The sequence below is a fragment of the Alligator sinensis genome, unplaced genomic scaffold (genome assembly GCF_000455745.1).
Source record: "Alligator sinensis unplaced genomic scaffold, ASM45574v1 scaffold572_1, whole genome shotgun sequence".
In the NCBI taxonomy this organism is placed as follows: domain Eukaryota; kingdom Metazoa; phylum Chordata; order Crocodylia; family Alligatoridae; genus Alligator; species Alligator sinensis.
In genome coordinates this window covers 1,511,129-1,533,432 of record NW_005842288.1, presented here as the reverse complement: position 1 = coordinate 1,533,432, position 22,304 = coordinate 1,511,129, and the positions used below count along the sequence as shown (strand labels likewise).

Here is a 22,304-nt window from a genome sequence, read left to right as displayed (position 1 = left end):
TTACTGGAACAGTAGTTTGTTACTGGAATATTTGGCCAATGTTTTCCTTTCCTTTCCATGTCCTTGTTGTGACAAGGTATTTAGCAGAATTCACAGATTCATTGGAATCTGACAGGGCTGTGCTGTAAGCTCTTCTGCTGTGGCCTCAAACTTTCAACCTGTAGGCTGTCAACTGTGCGCTGTTAGCACCCGTGCTACCCAAGCCCCTGGACAATATTTTGATGATGTAGTGTGTTCTCAAATAATTGTGTTGTTAAATTACCAAAGGCTTGATCCTACATAAGAATAGGTTTTCATGGTTGAGCCTTAATTTTGTAGATACTTTGTTATGACACAGCCTGTAGCGCTATTTGCCCAAAAGTGGTTCTTTCAAAAGTGCAATCTGGCCTTTGCATTTTTGTTCTCTCATTTGACTACAGCTATAATTACAACTATTTGTTCATTCTTTGACACAAACCAGGCACATGCGGATCCTCTGATATTCCCCTACCGTCTGTTTTACAGGTACAAACTTAGAAATGAAAATTTGACAAATGAGAACTGTTCCAGCAAAGAAAGGGAGCTAGGGTCTTGGCCGGGCTGCAGATTAAGGCCCGTTTAGCATGGATTTCCACTTGGAGTTTTCTCTTGCACACCTCCTTTTGGATGCCCAGCTTTTGATTTAAGACCTTCCCCAACATTTTCTTCCTGATAATTATGGACAATGGAGCTATGTCTAAATCTTGCAGATTCCTTTTTCATACCATCTCAATGTGTTATGGCCTTCCCTAGCCATCTACACTGCCACCACTTTTGTCCAGGTACTCTTTTTTAAGCTGTTCACAACTTATCTTCATGCTGCCCATCATCTTTCATTTGCTCTTGAAATGCAAACTTTTAGACTAGGTTGGCCAATGCTGCCAGCCTTCCTCACCCACTTGTTACATTTTCAACTCTGAGCTTTCTCCTGGGCTACTCTCTGTGCAAGAGAAGAGGTCCTTAATTAACATCTCAAAGCTACAGCACTGTTTTCTTTTAAGTCTTCCATTAAAGCTCTCTCTTTCAAACTTGCAAAAATGTTTGACAGTGGCTAGGCTGGTGACATGCCAAGACCATTGCTTATTGCAGCGATGATGTTTATTTCTTTTTTCGCTTCCCCCATCTGTGTGTATACAATTGTGGTTTCTTGTCTTACACTGAGAGTTCTGCATGGTACAGAATGTCAGGGTGTTTTAGGTCTGTATTTTGTACGGTATCTGTCACAACAGAATATGCTCTGTGATGAGACCTTCTCAGTGCTACAGGTAATATGAATAATAATTGTATACAGCATAATATATGAAACAACAGATACTGGGCAAATTAAGTCTTTGCTCAGTATCAAGATGCACATGTGCATCTTGTGATGTTGTGAGGCCATGTGAGTGCATACAGCCTTCAGGCACACTTGTTCTTGTGTGTAGGACATGGGGAAATGCTATGGGGGTTTTATGCAAGGAAGAGAGACTTGCACTGTATAAAGCAGCATATTCGGGTAGGAGATGCTTCTTTCTCTGGGCCTAGGCCTGGGCCAGAAAAATGACTCCTTGCATTGATCCAGAGAAACTGAAATGGTGATATTTATTGTATCTCATCTAGTCTGCACAAGAGAAGACTGAGGGGGAATTTGATAGTTGCCTTTAAGTACCTGAAGGAGGTTCCAAAGAGGATGGAGCTGGACTGTTCTTAGTGGTGGCAGATGACAGAACAAGGAGCAGTGGTCTCAAGTTACAGCAAGGGAGGTTTACGTTGGATATTAGGAAAAAACTTTCTCACTAGTAGGGTGGTAAAGCGCTGGTATGGGTTTCCTAAAGAAGTACTGGCGTCTCCATCCTTAGAGGTTTTTAAGGTCTGGCTTGACAAAGCCCTGGCTGTAATGATCTAATTGGAGATAGTCCTACTTTGAGCAGGGACTAGATGATCCTCTGAGGTCCCTTCCTACCCTAATTTTCTATGATTTTCTTACCAGCCCTTAGGTGTTTCTGGAGTAGGAAAGCACAGTCTAGTGTGTCACATCTGGGTCGAGATGGACATAAGGGAGGCTCAAGAAGGGCCTGAATCAATATGTGGGGCCTCTGCAAATAGGTCATCAAATCACCTGCCATCTTCATGTTGATTCCAAACATACCTGAGAGCAGCCACATGTATGGAGATTGCAACCATCATTTGACCATCTCTATATCCCTTGTTTCCAAGTGGCAGGCATTGATGTAAATGCCACGGATACTTTTAGTCTGCTGGCATCTCTTCTTCTGTGTTTGTCTTATTGTGCTCCACTGGACGTTATGCAGAAGGCAAGATGTACTTTGTGCCTTCCTGCTTTCCTGTGATTGTTTCTTTATCATGTGCAGAATTCAGAGACTTCCCTATTATACAGAGTGCAGAAAAGTGATTATCCAGCTATGCTGCATGGATACTGCTCCCTTGCTTGCTTTGATCTCTGGTATAGTATCCAAAATTGCTGTCCATCTAAGATCAACTTTAAGAATTGAACAAAGCCTTACAGTTGAATCATTGATTTCAGCCAGAAATGTAATGAAGTTTCCCATTGGTGTACTCTCAGTGCATTGTAGGTTTATAGAAGTTTCTTATGTTGTTGCTAGTGTTTCATGGCAGGTTTCTCAAAGTCTGCAACATTTATAATTTTATATTTTCCAGTGTTTGTCAAACATCTTTGCTAGTGAAATGGTGGTTTGACCAGAGGCAAGAATCTTAATAGACTTTAACAGGAAGTATTGATCTTGGATTTCCTGGCGATGTTATCTTAGACATTAACTCACTTTAATAACAACACTCCTTCCATTCCCCCACATTCCAACCCCCCCCCCCCAAAAACAAAAAAAACAAAAAACCAAAACAAAAAACTAAGCTATTTTCACCCTAGCTGGCATGCAAGTTGCTGCCTTTGGAGGAAAGAAAAAATGGAATTGGGTTTTTGGGGCAGAGGGAGAGTCTGACTGGGTTAATAGCAGAATTAGGACATGATCCAAGCCCAGTGAAGTCTTTTGGGTGACGTTGGTGAGCTTTGGATCAAAGCTTTTTTAAATGTATTGAGAAGTCTTAAAATTCTTTATTTTTCCCCTCTTCCTTTTGACTTTGTTTTTTTTCCCCCTCTTTTTCAGGACCAGCTTTCTGCCCTGGATTAATCACTTCATTCTGATTTGTTGTACATTATGGTTCACATCCATATATTGAAAAAATCAATGTGTGTACTCTTGCTAGTACTCGTGCTTCTGACAATTTGCTTGTGGAATGAAACAAGAAAGAATTACTATGTTCCCCTCAAAACAGAAAGTGAAAGCTTTCCGATGCCTGGGGCTCTGGAAAAATTCAATAGACTTAATTCACGAAGTCTTTCAAATGATGCTGTCCATGAGAAGAACCCAACACCTGACATCTTGCCAGACAACCTGAATAAAGTAAAAGGGAACATCTTGGAAAAGGATAAAGGAAATGATGCAGTGGCCAAGCTCAAGACTCCAGCGAGCTCTGTGAAGGTCTGGAATGAGAACAGTTCATCAAAGAATCTCATACCTAGGCTGCAAAAAGTCAGAAATAATTACCTCTCCATGAACAAGTATAATGTGACTTATCGTGGGAAAAGGAATGCTGTTAAAGTCAATTCAGAGAAGCTGCTGTGCCAGCTCCGGGACAAAGTGAATGTGACCATGATACAAGGGTTGGACGGTCCGTTCAATACCTCTGAATGGCATAACTACCTACCAAGAAAAAAACTCAGTGACGCAACGGGCCGCTTGGGTCGTTGTGCTGTTGTGTCCTCAGCGGGATCTTTGAAGTCCTCACACTTGGGGCCAGAAATAGGTTGGTATATGTTGCATGGCATTATGTTTACACTCTATGGAACAGGAAAGGGTCACCATCACACTTGGGCCACATGTTCCCAGAGGAGTTTCTGTATTTAAAATTCATCTAAAAATTCGTGTACTCAGTTCAGCAATTTGAAATGGTCAGTTCTGATTCTCATGGACTGCTAAGGAGGTGTTGCAAGTGATGGGGAGGGAGGGATGAACAGACACCCTAGTGTCCACACTCTTAATTTCTGAATACTAATAACATTTTAGAACACAGTCAGTGTTTTTGAACTAAATATTGGATAATACCTATCTCTAGGCCTTTCCTGAATGGCATTTCCTGGAAACCCACACTTCTAGAATCCTCATTGCAGGTACAATGGGAAAGAAGCGGCTGTAGTTACAGTTCTCCTGGGTAGAGCTAGAGTACCCTAAAATGAGATAGCAGTATGGTTGTGGCAGCTGAAGGGTGTTCTAGAGCAGTGTTTCTAAACCTGTGAGTCGTGACCTAAAAGCGGGTCTCAAGAATGTATGAAAGGGTCGAGAACAAATTAAAAAAATGGATTCTCATTTAAAGGAGAAAAATGTGGGAAATGGTGGCTTTTCTCTTGTAGGCTAGCAGCATTCCAGCTAGCCTGCTATGCCCCCTCCTTCCCCACATACCCAGTCCCTACCCCACATGCTGGGGGGTGGGGGTCATTGGGTCAGAAAGGAGGAGCACTGGATTGGAACTGTCTGCTGATGTTTACAAAAGGATCCTGATACACAACAGGTTGAGAACCAATGTTTTAGAGTAGGGGTTTTCAACCTTTTTGGGTTAGTGTACCCCTGGCAGCCAGTCGAGAGGGAAGGAGTTCCCCAGCGGCTGATCAGTGAGCATGCCAGTGGCAGAAGTTTCAAAGGCAGCGCCCACTGCTGAATACCCCAGAGGCCTTCCCAGGTACCCCTAGGGTACCCCCCAGTTAAAAACCCTGTTCTGGAGTACATCCCATGGAGCATCTTCTTTGAGCAGTTTCTATTAATAGGGCTCCTACAAAGCTTGGCTATAACCCGACTCTGTAGCAACTCAACAGGAGAGAAGAAAGTGGGTCAGACTTTAAAGGGACCCGCCAATGGCACAAGCCGCACTTTGTCCCCGGCTCCAGTGCGAGATGCATTGTGCCCCTGTGAGCTCCAGGACCCCCAAGAGAACCCCGACCCCCAGTGCAGCCGGGAGGTAGGTGAGGCCTGTGGTGGGAGGGCAGCTGCAGGGCAGCTGAGAGGAGCTGAGGAGGATCACGCCTCCACCCCTGGCTTCTACTTGGCCCAGCCCGCCAGGGAGCCATGTGATCAGTGCCACCGGGTGCATGAGACAGGGGAAGGGGGGGCACTTACCTATCCCCTCTTCCAGTGGGGCAGGGACTCCCAAGCTCTGAGAGTGATGCAGCGCTGTCGGTAGGCCCTACTGCGTATGCGCAGACTTTAAAAGGGCCTGCCAATGGCACAAGCCATAGTTTGTCCCCGGCTCCAGTGTGAGATGCATGGGCAAAAGCCCATTGCACCCCCGTAAGCCCCAGGACTCCCAAGAGGACCCTGGAGCCCCAGCGCAGCCAGGAGGTAGGTGGGGCCTATGGTGGGAGGGGAGTAGCACAGCTGTGGGGCAGTTGAGAGGAGCTGAGGAGGGTCACTTACCCCCTCAGCTCCTACTTGGCCCAGCTCTCTGGGAGTCACGTGACTGGAGCCTCACAAACAGAATGCACAAACGGGTGTGCTTATAGGCCTAGCGCGGGAGTTACCTTGGGTGTTTGCCTCAAATGGGGCCTGCAGTCCCTGCCGCTGGCTTCCTGTGGAGGCTGCCTGGCATGGGTGAAGGCAGCTGGGTCTGGGAGCACTGACACTTTCCCTTGTGGGGTGTGCTCAACAGTGGAGGCCCTGGAGTGCCAGATAATGGAACTCCAGGCAATGGTGCAATGGCTGCGAGACATTAGAGATGCAGAGCAGGAACTGGACACCTACTTCCAGGTGCTCCACCCAACGGCTGATGACGCCTTGGCAGAAATAAAGAGCTGCCATGAGGTCCAGCCAGGGGTTGTCTGGACGGAGGTAGTCTCCAGCCCTAGGAGGCACTGCACCAGGGAGACCATTTCCCTGGAGCTGCACAATCATTTTGAACCCCTTACACCAGCTCTGCTGGCTGAACTCCCAACTCCAGCACATGAGGAAGGAGGGCCACCAACAACTGCGCCCAGAAGAAGGTGCCGAATAATCACGGTGGGCAATTCTTTTCTGAGGGGGACAGTGGGTGCGATCTGTCACCTTGACCCTGTAGCCCGTGAAGTTTGCTACCTCCCTGGGACTCATGTCCATGATGTGACTAAGAGGATCCCCAAAATCATCCAGCCCTCTGAGCACCATGTGGGCACAAATGACACAGCTTGCAGCAATCCTGGCCAGGTCATGTGTACTACAGGGCTCTGGGGTCTGGGCTCAAAGGTCTGGGGGCTCAGGTAGTTTTGTCCTTGATCCTCCCAGTCATAGGTCACTGGCCCCGGAGGGATAGGTACATCAGTGAGGTGAACAGAAGACTCTGGCAATGGTGCCATTGCAAGGTGTTTGGCTTCTTTGACTACACTATGTACTTCAGTGAGAGAGGTAGTAGGCTGCCGGGAATGGATGGCCTCCACCTCACCTGGAAAGGGAAGAAGCTCTTCTCAGCCAGAATAGCTGACCTACTCGACAGGGCTTTAAACTAAGATCGCTGGGGGACGAGCGGTCAATCAACAGTTCTAGCTCATGTCACACCAATCACAGTAGCAACAGAGTGGGTAGCCCAAGACAACCCACTCTGACAACAGCCCAAGGAAAGGTCAGGTTTCATCACATAAGGAAGTCTAGGGCTTCCGATAGCAGAGTCAACTGCCTCTACACAAATGCCAGGAGCTTGGGTAACAAGCAAGAGAAGCTGGCCCTTCTGACCAATAATGATTATGACCTTGTAGCAATAACAGAGACCTGGTGGGACTCCTCCTACGATTGGTCGGTAGGTATACAAGGCTATACCCTCTACAGGAGAGAGTGTTTTGGGAAGAGGGGTCGGGATGTAGCTCTCTATGTCAAGAAGCAGTACACTTCCCTTCAAACTGAGTTCATTAACCATGGAAGGTGTCTTGAAACCCTCTGGGTTAAAATACAGGGGGAGAATGGGGAAGGGGATATACTTGTAGGAGTCTATTACAGACCTCCTAACCAAGAAGAAGAACTGGATCTTGGATTCAATAGGGAACTGGTCAAGGCAGCACATTCTTGATGTATGATCACTGTGGGAGACTTCAACCTCCCTGACATCTTGTGGAAAGAGCACACAGCCAGACTGGTCATGTAACATTCTTGCCTGCATTCATTGATGACCTGTACCTGATGCAAGAGGTCTATGGGTTAACTATAGGAGAGGCACTGCTCGACCTGGTTCTGGCCAAAGGGGATGATCTGGTGAGTGATCTGAGGATCAAGGACAAGCTTGGTGACAGCGACCATGATCTGATTTACTTTGTCTGTCCAACACAGGGTGGGCAAATCCCTTGGCAAAATAGAAATCCTCAACTTTGGGAAGGCTGACTTTCACCAACTCAGGAAACTGGTCAGTCAGGCACTAAGGGACAATGGCCCTTTAGGAAGGGGAGTCCATAAGAAATGTTTGTTTCTAAAGAACTCAATCAAAGTGCAAGGGAAGTCCATCCCATCCCGCAGGAAATGCAGTTGGGGGCAGGGAAGCCCCGTTGGCTCAATAGGGAACTTCTGGATCTCCTGAAACCAAAAAGGAGAAGCCTACACCAGATGGAGAACTTGAATCATCACCAAGGAGGACTACTCAGCACTAGCCCGTACCTTTAGGGAGCTGTCCAGAAAAGCCAAGGCAGCAGCTGACCTCAGGCTAGCCTCTGGAATCAAAAATGCAGTTGGGGGCAGGGAAGCCCCGTTGGCTCAATAGGGAACTTCTGGATCTCCTGAAACCAAAAAGGAGAAGCCTACACCAGATGGAGAACTTGAATCATCACCAAGGAGGACTACTCAGCACTAGCCCGTACCTTTAGGGAGCTGTCCAGAAAAGCCAAGGCAGCAGCTGACCTCAGGCTAGCCTCTGGAATCAAAACAAAAAGTCATTCTTCAGATATGTGGGAAGTTGGAGGAAGAACAAAAGCAACATTGGCCCCCTGCGAGATCAAATGGGGCAGCTGATGTCTGATGCTCAGGAAAAGGCCAATCTCCTAAATGATTACTTTGCATCAGTTTTCCACCCATCCAAGGGGTTCATGCTGTCAGACAGGATGCAAAGCATCCAGGGCTAGGGAGATGGGCCTACAATTGATGTAGATCAAGTGAAAGAACACCTCCAGAGGCTTGGCATCTGTAGGTCTGTGGGCCCGGACAGATTGCCCCCAAGAGTCTTAAAAGAGCTGGCGGACATCATAGCAAGACCTATGGCCAAGATATTTGAAAGCTTGTGGTGCTTGGGTGATGTACTGGAAGACTGGCAAAGAGCCAGTGTGGTCCCAATCTTCAAGAAAGGGAGGAAGACCTATCAGTCTGATGTCCATCCCTGGAAAGATCTTGGAGAAAATTATCAAGGGATCCATCTGCACCAGGCTAACGGAAGGCAGCCTACTGAATGCCAGCCAACATGGTTTTATTGCTGGAAGGTCTTGCCTGATCATCCTCATCTCCTTCTATGACCAGGTGATGCATTGTCTGGACAAGGAAGATGAGGTTGATGTTATTTATCTGGATTTCAAGAAGGCCTTTGACTTGATCTCCCATGATGTCCTCATGACCAAGCTGGGGAGCTGTGGCCTCAACCATCTCATGGTCCAATGGCAGGGGAACTGGCTCCGGGGTTGGACCCAAAGCATACTAGTTGATGGAAACAAATCAACATGCCACAAGGTTACCAGTGGATCCCCCCAGGGCTTGGTGCTCACTGTGGCCTCAACCATCTCATGGTCCAATGGCAGGGGAACTGGCTCCGGGGTTGGACCCAAAGCATACTAGTTGATGGAAACAAATCAACATGCCACAAGGTTACCAGTGGATCCCCCCAGGGCTTGGTGCTCACGCCAGTACTCTTCAATATCTTCATTAATGATCTGGATTTGGGAATCAGATGTGGACTTGCAAAGTTCACAGACAACACTAAACTATGGGGGAAGGTGGTCATGCTGGAGGACAGGCTGGGGAAATAGGCCAACCTGGACACACTTGTAAAGTGGGCGGAACAAAACCTGTTGGCATTCAATGTAGAGAAGTGCAGGGTACTACACCTTGGGAGAAAAAAACAGTGTAATACTTATAGGCTCGGTGGTACTACACTTGCTAGCACCGTGACCAAAAGAGACTTGGGGGTCTATATTGACCACAAGATGAACATAAGCCACCAGTGCAATGCTGTGGTCAGCAAAACAAACCAAACTCTACATGCATCCATCGACGCATCTCAGGCAAAACCAGGGACGTCATCCTCCCATTTTACTTGGCCTTAGATAATACTTATAGGCTCGGTGGTACTACACTTGCTAGCACCGTGACCAAAAGAGACTTGGGGGTCTATATTGACCACAAGATGAACATAAGCCACCAGTGCAATGCTGTGGTCAGCAAAACAAACCAAACTCTACATGCATCCATCGACGCATCTCAGGCAAAACCAGGGACGTCATCCTCCCATTTTACTTGGCCTTAGAGAGGCCTCAGCTGGAGTACTGCATCCAGTTTTGGGCCCTCCAGTTCAGGAGGGATATGGATAAGCTCGAGAGAGTCCAGAGGAGAGCCACCCATATGATCAAAGACCAAGAGAGCAAACCTTACGAGGAGAGGCTGAGAGACATGGGATTCTTCAGCCTGGTGAAGAGAAGACTCAGGGGAGACTTGGTGGCTGCCTATAAATATATGAGAGGGGTGCATCAGGGTTTGGGAGAACAGTTGTTCACCAGTGCTCCCCAAGGGGTAACTAGGTCTAACAGTCACAAAATTCTAGAAGGCCGATTCAGACTTGATATAAGGAAAAACTTCTTTACAGTCTGAGTGCCCAAGGTCTGGAACAGATTCCCCTACAGGTGGTGCAAGCACCTACTCTGAACTCATTCAAAAGGCATTTGGATGTTTATCTTGCTGGGATCATTTGATTTCTGCAGACTTCCTGCCTCTGGCAGGGGAGCTGGACTCGATCTCACAAGGTCCCTTCCAGCCCCTAATGTCTTTGAAATCTATGGAGTGGCATTCCTTGACTTCCTTCATGTGAAGTCTTCCTCAACTACATGGGCTAAGATGATACATATAAGTGCAGGTGTTACTGAAACCACATCTCAGATGACACTAGCACCTTGTTTCTACTCACATGTTCAGATTGATACTCATCAGAGCAGATCAGTTTCTGAAAAAGAGAGAAAATCAAGATTCCCTTTGGTCCAAAGTGTTTATTTCAGGGAGAGTGTGGTATGGTGTGAGGGCTCTGTTTCTTTTTAGATGAGCATCAGCAAGCCTTGGACTAAGAGAAAAGGAAAGAAGAGAAACCTTTGTGGCAATAGTTCTGGTTTATCTAGACTGTGTCAGAAAGCACTTCCACAGAGTACATAAATCAAGCTGGGGTGAACAAACAAGTCATATGCCAGAAACCAAAAATACAGGTACCCACGTGTGGCAGGATACTTAGGGCACCTGCTACTTTCAGAGCTGAAGCAGCCTGCAAAGCAGCACAGGTGCAGGCCAGGGGTAACTGCAGAGTCAGATGAACCAGGGAGCCTGCAGGTGATGCTAGAGCTGAGTGGTGGAGTCATCTGACTGGAGAAGGGCTGGGCTTAGGCAGAATATAAACCCAGACCCCGAGAGCAGAGCTGGCAGTAAGATCCTGGAAGCTGGTGAGGTACCATTGCCCAGTAGGTCCTGAATGCCAGCAAGGAGAGAACAGCAGAAAGCAGTCTGGAGGTTTGGGAAGGAACTGTGGGGGTGGAGGAGGTTCCTGGGGACCTGGTATGGGATCCAGAGCCCTAAGACAGGGACTGAGTTCATGGGGGCCTATTTAGGGGTCTGGGTGAGCCCAGAGAGAGGGGCTGTGTTTGTGTGACCTGGGTGAGCCCAGAGAGAGAGAGGCAGAGAGTGAGAGATCTGTGGAGGGACCGGAGAGGGCAGACCCACAGAGGAGAGGACTGACCCTCAGAATCTCAAGTGGCCTGTCCAGAGCCAGGGCCCAAGAGGAGTCAGAAGGTTGAATTAGACCACTGCAGAGGCTGCCAGAGCCGAGGGAGCATGGAGATCTTGACTGGCCCAAGGTGGGGCCAGTGCCTTGGAAAGGAGAAGCTGAAGGTCCATGTGTGGCCACAGCTGAGAGGAAGAGGTCAAGGGGTATGTGGCCCAGGATGAAGGTGACTGATGCAGTATTAGCTGAGGAGGGTTCAAGCGAAGGGGTCTGAGAGAGAGCCAGGGCCAGGGGGGTCCTGGAGGTGAGATTGAGCCAGGGACAGGAGGCCCAGAGGTGTACAGCTCCAGAGGGGCATAGGACATCAAGGAGGAGGCCAGAAGTGGCCAGGACTAAGATCAGAATGGCCAGAGACTGGTTCTGGTTAAGACCTGAAACTGCACCCTACTGGGGCTGGTTAGCATGGTGGTGCTGCCTGTGGTAGGGAAGCCTCCACAAATTGCCATGTGTTGCCACTCCAGGGAAAGGTGACTATGTGGCACCTTGAGCCTCAGCTTCCACTGCCTTATGGGTTACCATGTGGAGGGGGAAGGCTAAGGGATCACACCCTGATGGAAAAGGAAGGGAGAGAGTGGGACCAGAAGGGTCTAGAGCAAGGGTTTTCAACTTTTTAAAATGTGTACCCCTGGTGGCCCCCCTTTTAATAAGTGTACCCCCAGTGGGGTGGTGAGTGGCCAGACATTGGGTGGAGGGGTGACGAGTGGCCATATGTGGAATAGGGGTGGTGAGCAGCTGGATGCAGAGTGGGGGGAGGGGGAGGGCAGCCAGTGTCTGTACAACCCTACTCTCATCCTGCCTTGGCCCTGCTCCTGTGAGGCAGTGGCACGGGGTGGTGGCATTCTATCCTTACGCGCCCCCACATGCCCCCTGAGACCTTTCAAAGTTCCCCAGGGGTATGTGTACCCCTGGTTACACCCCCTGGTCTAGAGGTTCAAAGTGGGCTAAGAGAAAGTGAGATCAGATGGGTCCAGGGGCTCAGAGTGGGCCAAGAGACAGAGGGACCAGAAGGGTCTGGAGGCCTTGTGAAGGGCTGGTAATAGAGTGGGACCAGAAGAGTTCAGAGGCCTAGAGAGCAGCCAGGAAAGTGTGGGGCCAGAAGGGTCCATGAAGAGACCAAAGGAGCATGGCATCCCAGGAAGGGGTTGAGAGAGGGACTCAGGGGTCTGAGGGCCCAGAGAGGGGCCGAGTGGGAGACTGAGGGGTCTGGCAGTTCAGGGCGGGGTTGAATGAAGAGACTGAGGGGTCTGAGGGTCCAGAGAAGGGCTGTGTAAGTAATGGGAGAACATCAATGAAGATGACATCTGTGAAACTTGGAGCATGGTGCAGGGGCAGAACAGAGCCATGCAGTTGGCCCATAAGGCCTTGACCATGAATCTGGTGGTCATTACAATAACACCAGGGCAGCCTCCCTCATTTTACTAACAATTACCATCTGGGCATAGTGGGTGATACAAGGGCAGACTGTTCACAGAGCAGGGTACAGAAATGTCCTTTTTGGCCTCTAGGGACTTTACAGGCACCCCTACAGATGGTACCCTGTGACACTAAGGTGCAATAGCATCTTGACTTGGTTGACAAAAGGCCAGAGACTCTTGTGGTATCAGTTGGGGCAGCTCTGCTGATTTTAAATGGAACCAAATTGTTTGATTGTGCCCAGGGACGTGACCTAGTAACCACTTCCAGTACAGCAGAGAAGATGGGTAGGACTTTTGCAGTCTGATTTATGAGAACACTATAACTCCAACAGTCAGAAAACAGAGCAGTCTCCTGTTTACCCACTAAGATCAAGAGAAAACATCTCTTTTTGGCCCCACTGATTCCTCTGGGACCAAGATCAGACTCGAATCTGTTGTTGTGGCAGTTTAAAGTGTTTCATTGTGATTGTTGACACTCTTCATTACTATTCCCTCACAGATGACTCCCCAGAACTCCATTCTTTTCATTTTATGGTTGAAAGAAATAATAGTCAATCCCCAGTCATACCACAGAAGTGGTTTTGGTCCATAACAAAAGGTATCTCTGTCCCTTTAAGAATGTTTGGCCAATGAAAATGAACTTTTAGGCCTGTAACTCCAAGATTTCATGTTACGACATCAAAAATGCCATTTAAAAAAAAAAAAAAGCTTGTGTTGCCTCCAGTTCATTCCTTTTGCTTCATATATTTATAGTTGCAGGCTTAGGACTCCAGTCTAGCAGAGACTTAATATAAAGCCTGCCAGTACAGGTACTTCTCACTTAACATCATCTCAGTTAACGTTGTTTCATCATTTGAGTGTCCTGTTATAACATTGTTTGGCCACTGCCTGCTAGTGAGACAGGGAGTGCCATGTGCATGTATGTATATGCACATGGCCCCAGTCAGCCTGCAGAGCAGCTCCAGCAGGTAAGTGCGGGGGAAGAGGACTCCCCTCCCCAGAGTGCATGTGGCAGTGGGGAGCCGGCTCTCCTCCTGCCCTGAACGAGCCACCCATGGCCCCATCCTGCTCCCTGCTGGAGCTCTGCAGCTGCATATTGTGGCCCCAAGCACCGCTCAGCTGGGCAGCGGCCCTAGCCCTGGCCAGTTTCCTCCCTACAGGGGCTCAAACCCTGCCCCCACTTACCTGCGGGAGTGTGCATGGCAGTGGGGAGCTGCCCCACCTGAGGCCGCAGCATGAAGGAATGGGGGCAGGGGGCTGTGGACCCGGGTATATAATGTCTTTTGTCTGGAGAAAAAAAAAAATTCTCTGGAACCTAACCCCCCCTATTTACATTAATTCTTATGGGGAATTTGGATTCACTTAACATCGTTTTGCTTAAAGTTGTATTTTTCAAGAACCTAACTACAATGTTAAACGAGGAGTAGCTGTAGTGACATGTTTGGAGGTTACTCATAACTAAGCTTATAAGAAAAACCATGTGCCTAAGTGTCTTGTTGGGTCAGGGCCCTGAACATCTAATGTGGAATCACACTGTCTGGAAGCATTTGAGTTTCCTCTTCTCTGTTACTTTGCAGTGCGCTGTGCAGAGGTGCAGGCATAATCATCTGCCAATAATCAATAATCATATGCCAAATCCTTGAAGTGCTTTAGGATCCTACAGGATAGGAGATGTTATAGAAATGCAGCAGTTCTGCTGCACACTTCCTGGGTGACTCAGAACAAATCACTTAGACTTAAAAAGGGAGTGCTCATTTTGGATGCCTGGATTTTTGAGGCTTCAGCTTGAAACCTTAAAGTGTTTCCCAGCTTGAGCTTTCCAACATTTGGCAAAGGTGACCTTCATCTATGTGTCTGTTTTCCCACATCGCACATAAAGAAGATGTCTGTGTTTCATAAGTCTTTACTAACTTATGCATAAATGTCAGTAAAGTTTTTTTTTTGCTCTTCATAGCAAACCTGCCCGTCAGGATCTGAAAATACTATTTTAACATGTTGTTAATATGTTGTTCCAGAAGAACATTATCCATGTGCAGATCTGAATGGCTAAGCAGTATAATGGACTGTTATCTAACTGCTACAGAGTCAAAAGCATGTCAGACTCAAAAAGCAATTTTACTGTTCATACAATCAGTCTGTCAACTTGTCTCTTAAACTGAAGCGTCTATTTGTTCCATAGCACAACAGATGAATTCTGAAAAGGTCACTGTTTAATGTAGTCAAGGCTTACACCGCTAACTCTTTGTGGATATTTCCAGAGGCTTTAATATTCTGAATTTCAAATTCATCATTAAGTTTTAGAACAGAATTCCTCTCTGGTAAATAATTTGCCAAGTGTCCAGTAGTAAAATGGATAGATTTCTGCCTGCAGTTAAATCTGCTGTGATTGAGTTGTGAGGCTAGGAAAAAACCTAGGAACAGATTAGGTTTTACCTACTAGTATAATGGTGATGCAAACCAGACACATTGGACCAAAATGAAAAACTATTATAAGCTCTGACCAATAAAAACATTTGCATAATTTCCTTGTAGGCAGATAAAGTCTTACAGACAGATAATCCTTACAGGCAGATAAAGTCAAGTTTTAACTGGGGAAAGGAACTCAGTTTTAAAGCCCCATTTCAGCAAAGCTCTTAAGCACATAGACTGCTGACAGATGTGGGGGAAAAAACCCAAAAAGATGTTTTACCAGAAGAGGAGCCACGTCAGTTTGACCTATTTTGATCAACGTCTGTATAGATCACGTGCTTCAGTGTGGCTTTTTAGCTCTTTTATCTAATAACTGATTGAATCAGCTATTCAGGAAGCCCTGCTGAAGTATGAACTTCATACAAATCTTGGGTGAGCTGGTTCAAACTGGCGAATCTCCTCTTCTGGGCATGCGCTGGGCTTGGCGTGGGGGTGTGCTGAGCTGAAAGTAAAGCAGTGGTGGGGAGTGTTGTTCCCCCATTCTCCCCCCACATCTGTTGGCAGCCACAAATTCAGTGGGCTTTAAGCAAGCATAAAATTAAACATATGCTTCAATACTTTGTCGACTAGGATGGACTGTATTGGGTCTTCCTGTTGATTAGGTTCCCAAGGCAAGTAGGCTGTTTTGTAAACATAAGGCCCATTTGCTTAGTGAGGAGGAGTGAAATGAGCTGCTGAATTAAATAGAGCTGTGGAAGACAGCTTGTAAATGAGAAGCCCTTTGTCACACTTTGGCTTTGACACTGAAAGAGACAACTAAACAGAAGTGATAAGTTTGTCACCACTTAATATTCTTAGAAGAAAAACATGACTGACCAAAGCTTTGGCAAGACCAGTCTGTGGGCACATGATTAATGCTAAATTTATCAGATACGTGAGTAGTAGGTATCTTTAAATGGAATTTTAGTGACTAATCTTGCAAAATCATGCTGTATGAGTTGAACACACTCACCATCTCTCAAGATCAGGCCCAGGTAACTAGGTTAGAGGTTGTCTTCATGTGGAGCTTTAAGAAGGGTTTGAATATAAACTGCTGTAGTGATACTGGTATAACTTAGGCATGTTCTCTTATTTACATATAAAATTATTCTCCTTCACTTTCTCTTATTTTTTTGTAAGTGGTTAAAGTGAAGTTGAAATGAGTCACTCTTTACATGGAAATGATACTGTTAAAGGTCTTATGGAAGGGAAGAAAGGAGAACGACACAATAAAAACACTGGACTTCAGACAAACAGACTTTAGCAAACTGAGAACTAGTGGGTAAAAACCCACAGAAGGCAAGTTTAAGGTGAAGAGGAGAGCTGAAGAAGGGCTGTGCTTTTTTTTTAAGAGTCTGCTCACCCACTGTGAAAGAAGGATAGGATATATAGCAAGAGACATGCTTGGTTAAATCACAAGCTCCCTGATGATTCAAACCCTTAAAAAAAAAGATCTTGCAATAAATAGAAGTGTGGGCCACATTACTATGGATGAGTAGAATACAGCATGAGCATGGGAGCAGGAAATGGAAAAAAAAACAGCACACACATTAAGATACAGCTACAAAGGGACATAAAAGGGTAAATAGAAGCATTTTGTAAATACCTCAAGTCAGAGAAGGACCTAGGAAGGTGCAGTTCCTTACTGAAAAGGGAGAGGAAATAGTGATGTATGATGTAGGGAAGGATGAGATGGTTAATGCCTGTTTTACTCAAGTCTTCACAAAAAGGTCAAGAGTTAGATGACTAGAACAATTATCATCAAGGGCAGGGAAGTAGGTCCTCAGTCTAGAATAGAAAATAAATGAGTCGGTTGCTCTTAGATTAGTTACATAAGATAACTAATGTTTTAAATCCAAAGAATCTAATGAGATCCATCCTGAGGTACCCGAGAAATTGGCTGAAGTAATTGTAGAGCCACTGGCTATTACCATTGAGAACTCCTAGAGATCAGGTGAGGCCCCACAAGATTAGAAAAGGGCAAATACAGTATCCATCTTTATAAAAGGAAAAAGAGGACCCAGGAAATTACAGGCTGGTTAGTCTAATTTTTAGTTTTAGTTTCTAACTCTTGGAGTGGTTAAGTACTAGCATGGATTGCTGAAACAAGTGATTGAATCCCTGGCACTGAAAGTTTTTAAATGCAGATTTGACAAGCATGCATCAGATCTGATTTGACAAGAATGTTCCTGTGTGGAGCAGGGAGATTGGGCTGATGCGACTGCCCTGAGGTTTCTTCCAACTTTACTTTTCTGTAAGTCAGCGTCTATGAGGAGGCAGTTATACTGTATAGAGCTATACTGGTTTAATCATTCTTGAATAAATGTAAAGCTTGCCTGTGTAGACACGGCTTTTTAAGCCCTGGGGAGATGTATTTAGTGTAGTGTTTCTGTGTACAGGTTTCCCTCGTTTTATGTGGTACATGCGTTCCTGGAAAACTGTGCATAACTTGAATTCGCATAAAGGGAACCCAGTTTATAAGGTAACAAATAGGGATAGGTTCCCACAGCGGTGAGAGAGGGAGTGAGGCTGGGGCTCAGGGAAGGGGTGTGCGGATGGGTGCGGCGCAGCCCAGTGGCTGCAGACAGGCAGCGTAGTCCACTTCCAGGGCTGCAGCAGGGAGCAAAGCAGAGGGAACTGTCAGTGGGTGCAGGGCACAGGACAGGGGGTGAGGGGGCACAGCTCTTGCTGCTATGTGAACCCCGGGAGGGCTGTGGGCTGGGGGGCTATGCCAGGCTCTTCCTGGAAGCCGTGTGCCCCTGGATCCACGCACGGGACGAGGGCAGGCTGATGTGGGCTGGGGCCGGGTTCTTCCTGGCGGGGGGGCTGGGCCACACTGCACTTGGGGCAAGCAGCAGCGGTGCTGGGAGGGGGGCTGTAGCCACCCCAAAATCCACCGTAGCCCCCTCAACCTTCCCTCCCAGTGCTACTGCCTCCCTCTTTAAGTGCAGCGGGGCCCAGCCCCCTGCTGGGAAGAGCCTGATGCCACCGTCAGCCCCAGCCCTCAGCGGTAGCCTGCCTTTGTACTGCATGCAGATCTGGGGCGCACACCCCCAGGAAGGGCCTGGCATAGCCCCCCAGCTCTCAGCCATCCCGGGGTGTGCGTAGCAGCAAGAGCCGTACACCCCATCCCGCACCCCACACCCACTGACAGTTCTCTTCAAATTGCTCCATGCTGCAGCCTCAGGAGTGGCTGATGTCACCTACCTGCAGCCTCTGGGCTGCTCCGTGCCCTTCCCCTACAGAATTACCTTGCATATAACTAATTTGCCTCACATATGAATTACGGGTGTAAAAAGGGTCACTGCATAAGAGTGAATTTGCATCTACAGAACCCACATAAAATGAAGGGAACATGTAATGACAACCCCTCTGGCCTTACCATGAATGGGACTTTCTACAATACAAACAATCAATAACAATCATATGGAGAAAGGTGCTGTTGGAACGAAAAGGGGAACGAAGCTAGGTAGAGAAAGTACAATACGACCAAAAGCATGTAACAACTTGTATTTGAGAAGGTATGTAATGAATACTGGGCAACTGTTTTGTCCCTTTCGTGTTCAGGAGGCATGATGTTTGGTGTGAAATAGTATAATAAAAGGAGACCAAGGAGCCAACAAACAGGGCAAGCAGTTTCTAGGCCAGGGCCGGGCAATTATTTTGGGTGGAGGGCCGCTTACTGAGTTTTGGCGAGCTATCGAGGGCTGCATAACAGGCAGCCAGGGGCAGATTGATATTAATTTTCAAAATTTCTTAGGGGCCCTGCGGGCTGGATAGAATGGCCTGGCAGGTCACATGCAGCCCCTGGGCCACAGTTTGCCCATCCCTGTTCTAGGCAGTTCACTGGTCAGTTCGCAGGCTAGTTTGCTTCCCCCACCCCAAACTGAGGGGAGAGCCTTTCAGCTCGGTGTGAGCAAGCAGGGAAAAAGAAACCCTTTGGGGCCAGGGAACAGTAAACAGGCCAGCTTCTACAAAGGCGTTCTTGGAAGAAGGGCAGTAAGAGAGAAGAGACAGATTAAGAGACCCAGGGAAATAAATGGCTGGAGGACATCACAATGTCAGAACCACTGCCACTGCCTCTGCTTCTGCTTGCACCTGTGAGGTTTCTGTCCAGGCAGGACCGCTCACCATTGAGGCTTCCACCCAGGTCCAGGTTTGGAGCTGTGGGGACCGGTTTGCAGGTTCCTCCTGGTGACATCCAGGCAGGGGAGTGCCTCCTGTTGGCGTCTCAGGGAACAGACAAGAGAGCTACAGGAGGTGATGAGGCTCCAAAGCATCCTCCACCATGAGGAGTTCATTGATTTGATGCTGAAGGAGACCTCTGGGACTGTGTAAGGAACAACTGCCAGAGGCATCACTAGAGAAGGGAGAGGACATGGACTCCCAGGAAGGTGGAAGCTTGTGACCTGGCAGCAAGAAGAAATCTTCATCTCCACCTGCAGCAGTTCATCTGGAGACACAGAGCCCTAGGAACAGAGGGCAGGAGCACATCCTATTGGTGGTGGAGGACAGGACAGACCTCCCCAAGGTAGGAAAGATCGAGACAACTGCTGCCAAGAAGAAGCAATGGATGGTCGTGGTTGGAGACTGCTTTCTGTGGGGGACAAAGGGAAGGATTGACAGGAAGAGATAGGATCCACCTGACAAAGAGGGGGAAGAGCATCTTAGCAGACAGGCTCACCAACCTAGTGAGGAGGGCTTTAAACTAGGTTTGCTGAGGGATGGAGACAAATGCTGTGAGGTAAGTGGGGAAGTGGGTGACCTGGAGGAAGAGCAAGCAGGAGGGAACAACAGGGGAGGCATTCTCATTCTTCCTAAGAAATCAGGGCAATCAACTAGTTACCTCAGGTACCTGTACATGGATGCACAGAGCTTGGGAAACAAGCAGGAAGAACTGGAAGTCCTTGCATAGTCATGGCACTATGACGTGATTGGAATAACAGAGACTTGGTGGGAGCTTGCATGACTGGAGCACTGTCATAGATGGGTATAAACTGTTTAAGAAGGACAGGCAGGGGAGAAGAGGAAGAGGAGTTGCACTTTATCTAAAAGCCGTATGATTGCTCAGAGTCCCAGTATGAAACTGGAGATGGGCCTGTTTGACAGTCTCTGGGTTAGGGTCAGAGGGGAGAGCAACAAGGGTGATGTCATGGTGGAGGTCTGCTATAGACCACCAGACCAGGAGGAGGTGGTGGATGAGGCTTTCTTCAAACAACTAGTAGAAGTTTCCCAATCATGGGCCCTGGTTCTCATGGGGGACTTCAATCACCCTGATATCGGCTGGTGTTTCATTTTAGTCATGGAAAAATGTGGATTTTGGGTTACTTTTTTAATCCAAAAATTGAGGATTTTTTTTTTTATCAGAGAAAACCGGGATCCCCGCTGCTCACATTCTTTTCCCTCAAGTGCTTAGAAATGGATTCCTTGAGGATCTGTCCCATGATCTTACTTTTTCCTTTTCTTAAATATGGGCACTATGTTTGCCCTTTTCCAATCATCCAGGACCTCTCCTGATAGCCATGAGTTTGTAAAGATGATGGCCAGCAGCTCTGCAATCACATCAGCCAATTTGCTCAGCACCCTTGGGTGCATCCCATCCAGCCCCATGGACTTGTATATGTCCAGCTTTTCTAAATAGTCTGTAATCTGCTTGCACTGTTCTTTTGCCACTGTTGGCTGCTCACCTCCTCCCCAAACTGTGCTGCCAGATACAGTAGTCTGGGAGCTGACCTTGCCTGTGAAGACTGAGCTGAAAAAGACACTGAGCACTTCAGCCTTTTCTGCATCCTCTGTCAGTAGGTTGCCTCTCCCATTCAGTAAGAGACCCATACATTCCCTGATCTTCCTCCTGTTACTGACATACTTGTAGTAATGCTTCTTGTTCCCCTGCACATCCCTTGCTAGCTGCAACTGCACTTGTGCTTTGGCCTACCTGACTTCATCCCTGCATGTCCAAGCAATACAGAGGGGGTGTGTGTGTGAATGGTGTTTCATTTTAATAATGGAAAAATGTGAATTTTGTGTTACTTTTTTAAATCCGAAAATTGGGGATTTTTTTTTTATCAGAGAAAACCAGGATCCCTGGAGATTTAGGAACAGTCAGCATGGATTCACCAAGGGCAAGTCATGCCTGACCAACCTGATTGTCTTCTATGATGAGGTGACTGGCTCTGTGGACATGGGGAGACCAGTGGATGTGGTGTACCTTGATTTTTAGCAAGGCTTTTGATATGGTTTCTCACAACATTCTTGCAGGAAAACTAAGGAAGTACAGGCTGGATGAGTGGACTGTAAGGTGGATAGAAAACTGTGGAGCATTGGGCTCAGAGGGTAGTAATCAATGATTATTCCCCTCTATTCAGCACTGGCGAGGCCATATCTGGAGTACTGTGTTCAGTTTTGGGCCCCAAAAGTCCAAAGAGAATCTAGTAGAGGGCAATGAAAATGGCGATGGGGCTGTGGCACATGACTTCTGAGGAGAGGGTGAGGAAACTGGGCTTATTTAATCTGGGGAAAAGAAGACTGAGAAGGATTTAATAGCAGCCTTCTACTACCTGAAGGGAGGTTCGAAAGAGGATGGAGCTACACTGTTCTCAGTGGTGGCAAATGACAAAACAAGGAGCAATGGTCTCGAGTTGCAGCAAGGGAAGTGTGGGTTGGATATTAAGAAAAACTTTCGTACGAGGAGGGTGACACTGGAACAGGTTACTCAGAGAGGTTGTGGACTTTCCATCCTTGGAGGTTTTTAAGACCTAGTTAGACAAAACCTTGGCTGTGATGATCTAGTTGGGGCTGGTCCTGCTTTGAGCAGGGGGTTGGACTAGATGACCTCCTAAGGTCCATTCCAACCCTAATTTTCTGTGATTATTGGTTTCTACTATGGCTTTTAGATTTTGTTCTCAGGGTAGTAAGAATCACCTCTTTCAGTTCAGGGCAGATAAGACATTGTAGTCTATTCATACCCAGTTCCAATTGTTTCCCTTTAAGAAACCACTATGAGGATAGTTTGTACAGACATATTCTGGGGAAGTGTGGTTATTTTGCATTTTAATGGATTCTGGATTACACTAATGATTTTTTTAAAACAGATTAGAAAACTGACAAAGCAGACAACTTAACCATGAAAATGGCACCGTGTAAGCTATTGACCTTTTATTATTCCTGATGAGTCCAACTGCACAGCTCTTAGAAACCATTCACCATGTAAATTTATGTACATTTAACTAGATCTACTTAATTATTTGCTATATTTGTAATAGTCCTTTAATAGATGCTTTTCTTTTCTGTTGCATAATAGCCATTAGTGACCTTTTGATAACTCTTTTTACTGCTTTCAGATGGCCATGATGCAGTTTTGAGATTTAATGGGGCCCCTACCAAAGG

At 47.1% G+C, this 22,304-nt stretch overlaps 1 protein-coding gene across 1 annotated transcript in view; it reads left to right on the top strand.

Moving 5' to 3' along the window:
• ST6GAL1 (ST6 beta-galactoside alpha-2,6-sialyltransferase 1) overlaps positions 1–22,304 on the top strand; it is a 175,512-nt gene that overhangs the window by 123,341 nt on the left and 29,867 nt on the right. The window contains 2 exon segments of the mRNA XM_025209396.1: positions 3,141–3,840; positions 22,259–22,304. The exon segment at positions 22,259–22,304 is cut by the window's right edge and continues 22 nt beyond it. Of these exon segments, the coding sequence (XP_025065181.1) occupies positions 3,192–3,840; positions 22,259–22,304 (695 nt within the window). The 5' untranslated portion in view covers positions 3,141–3,191.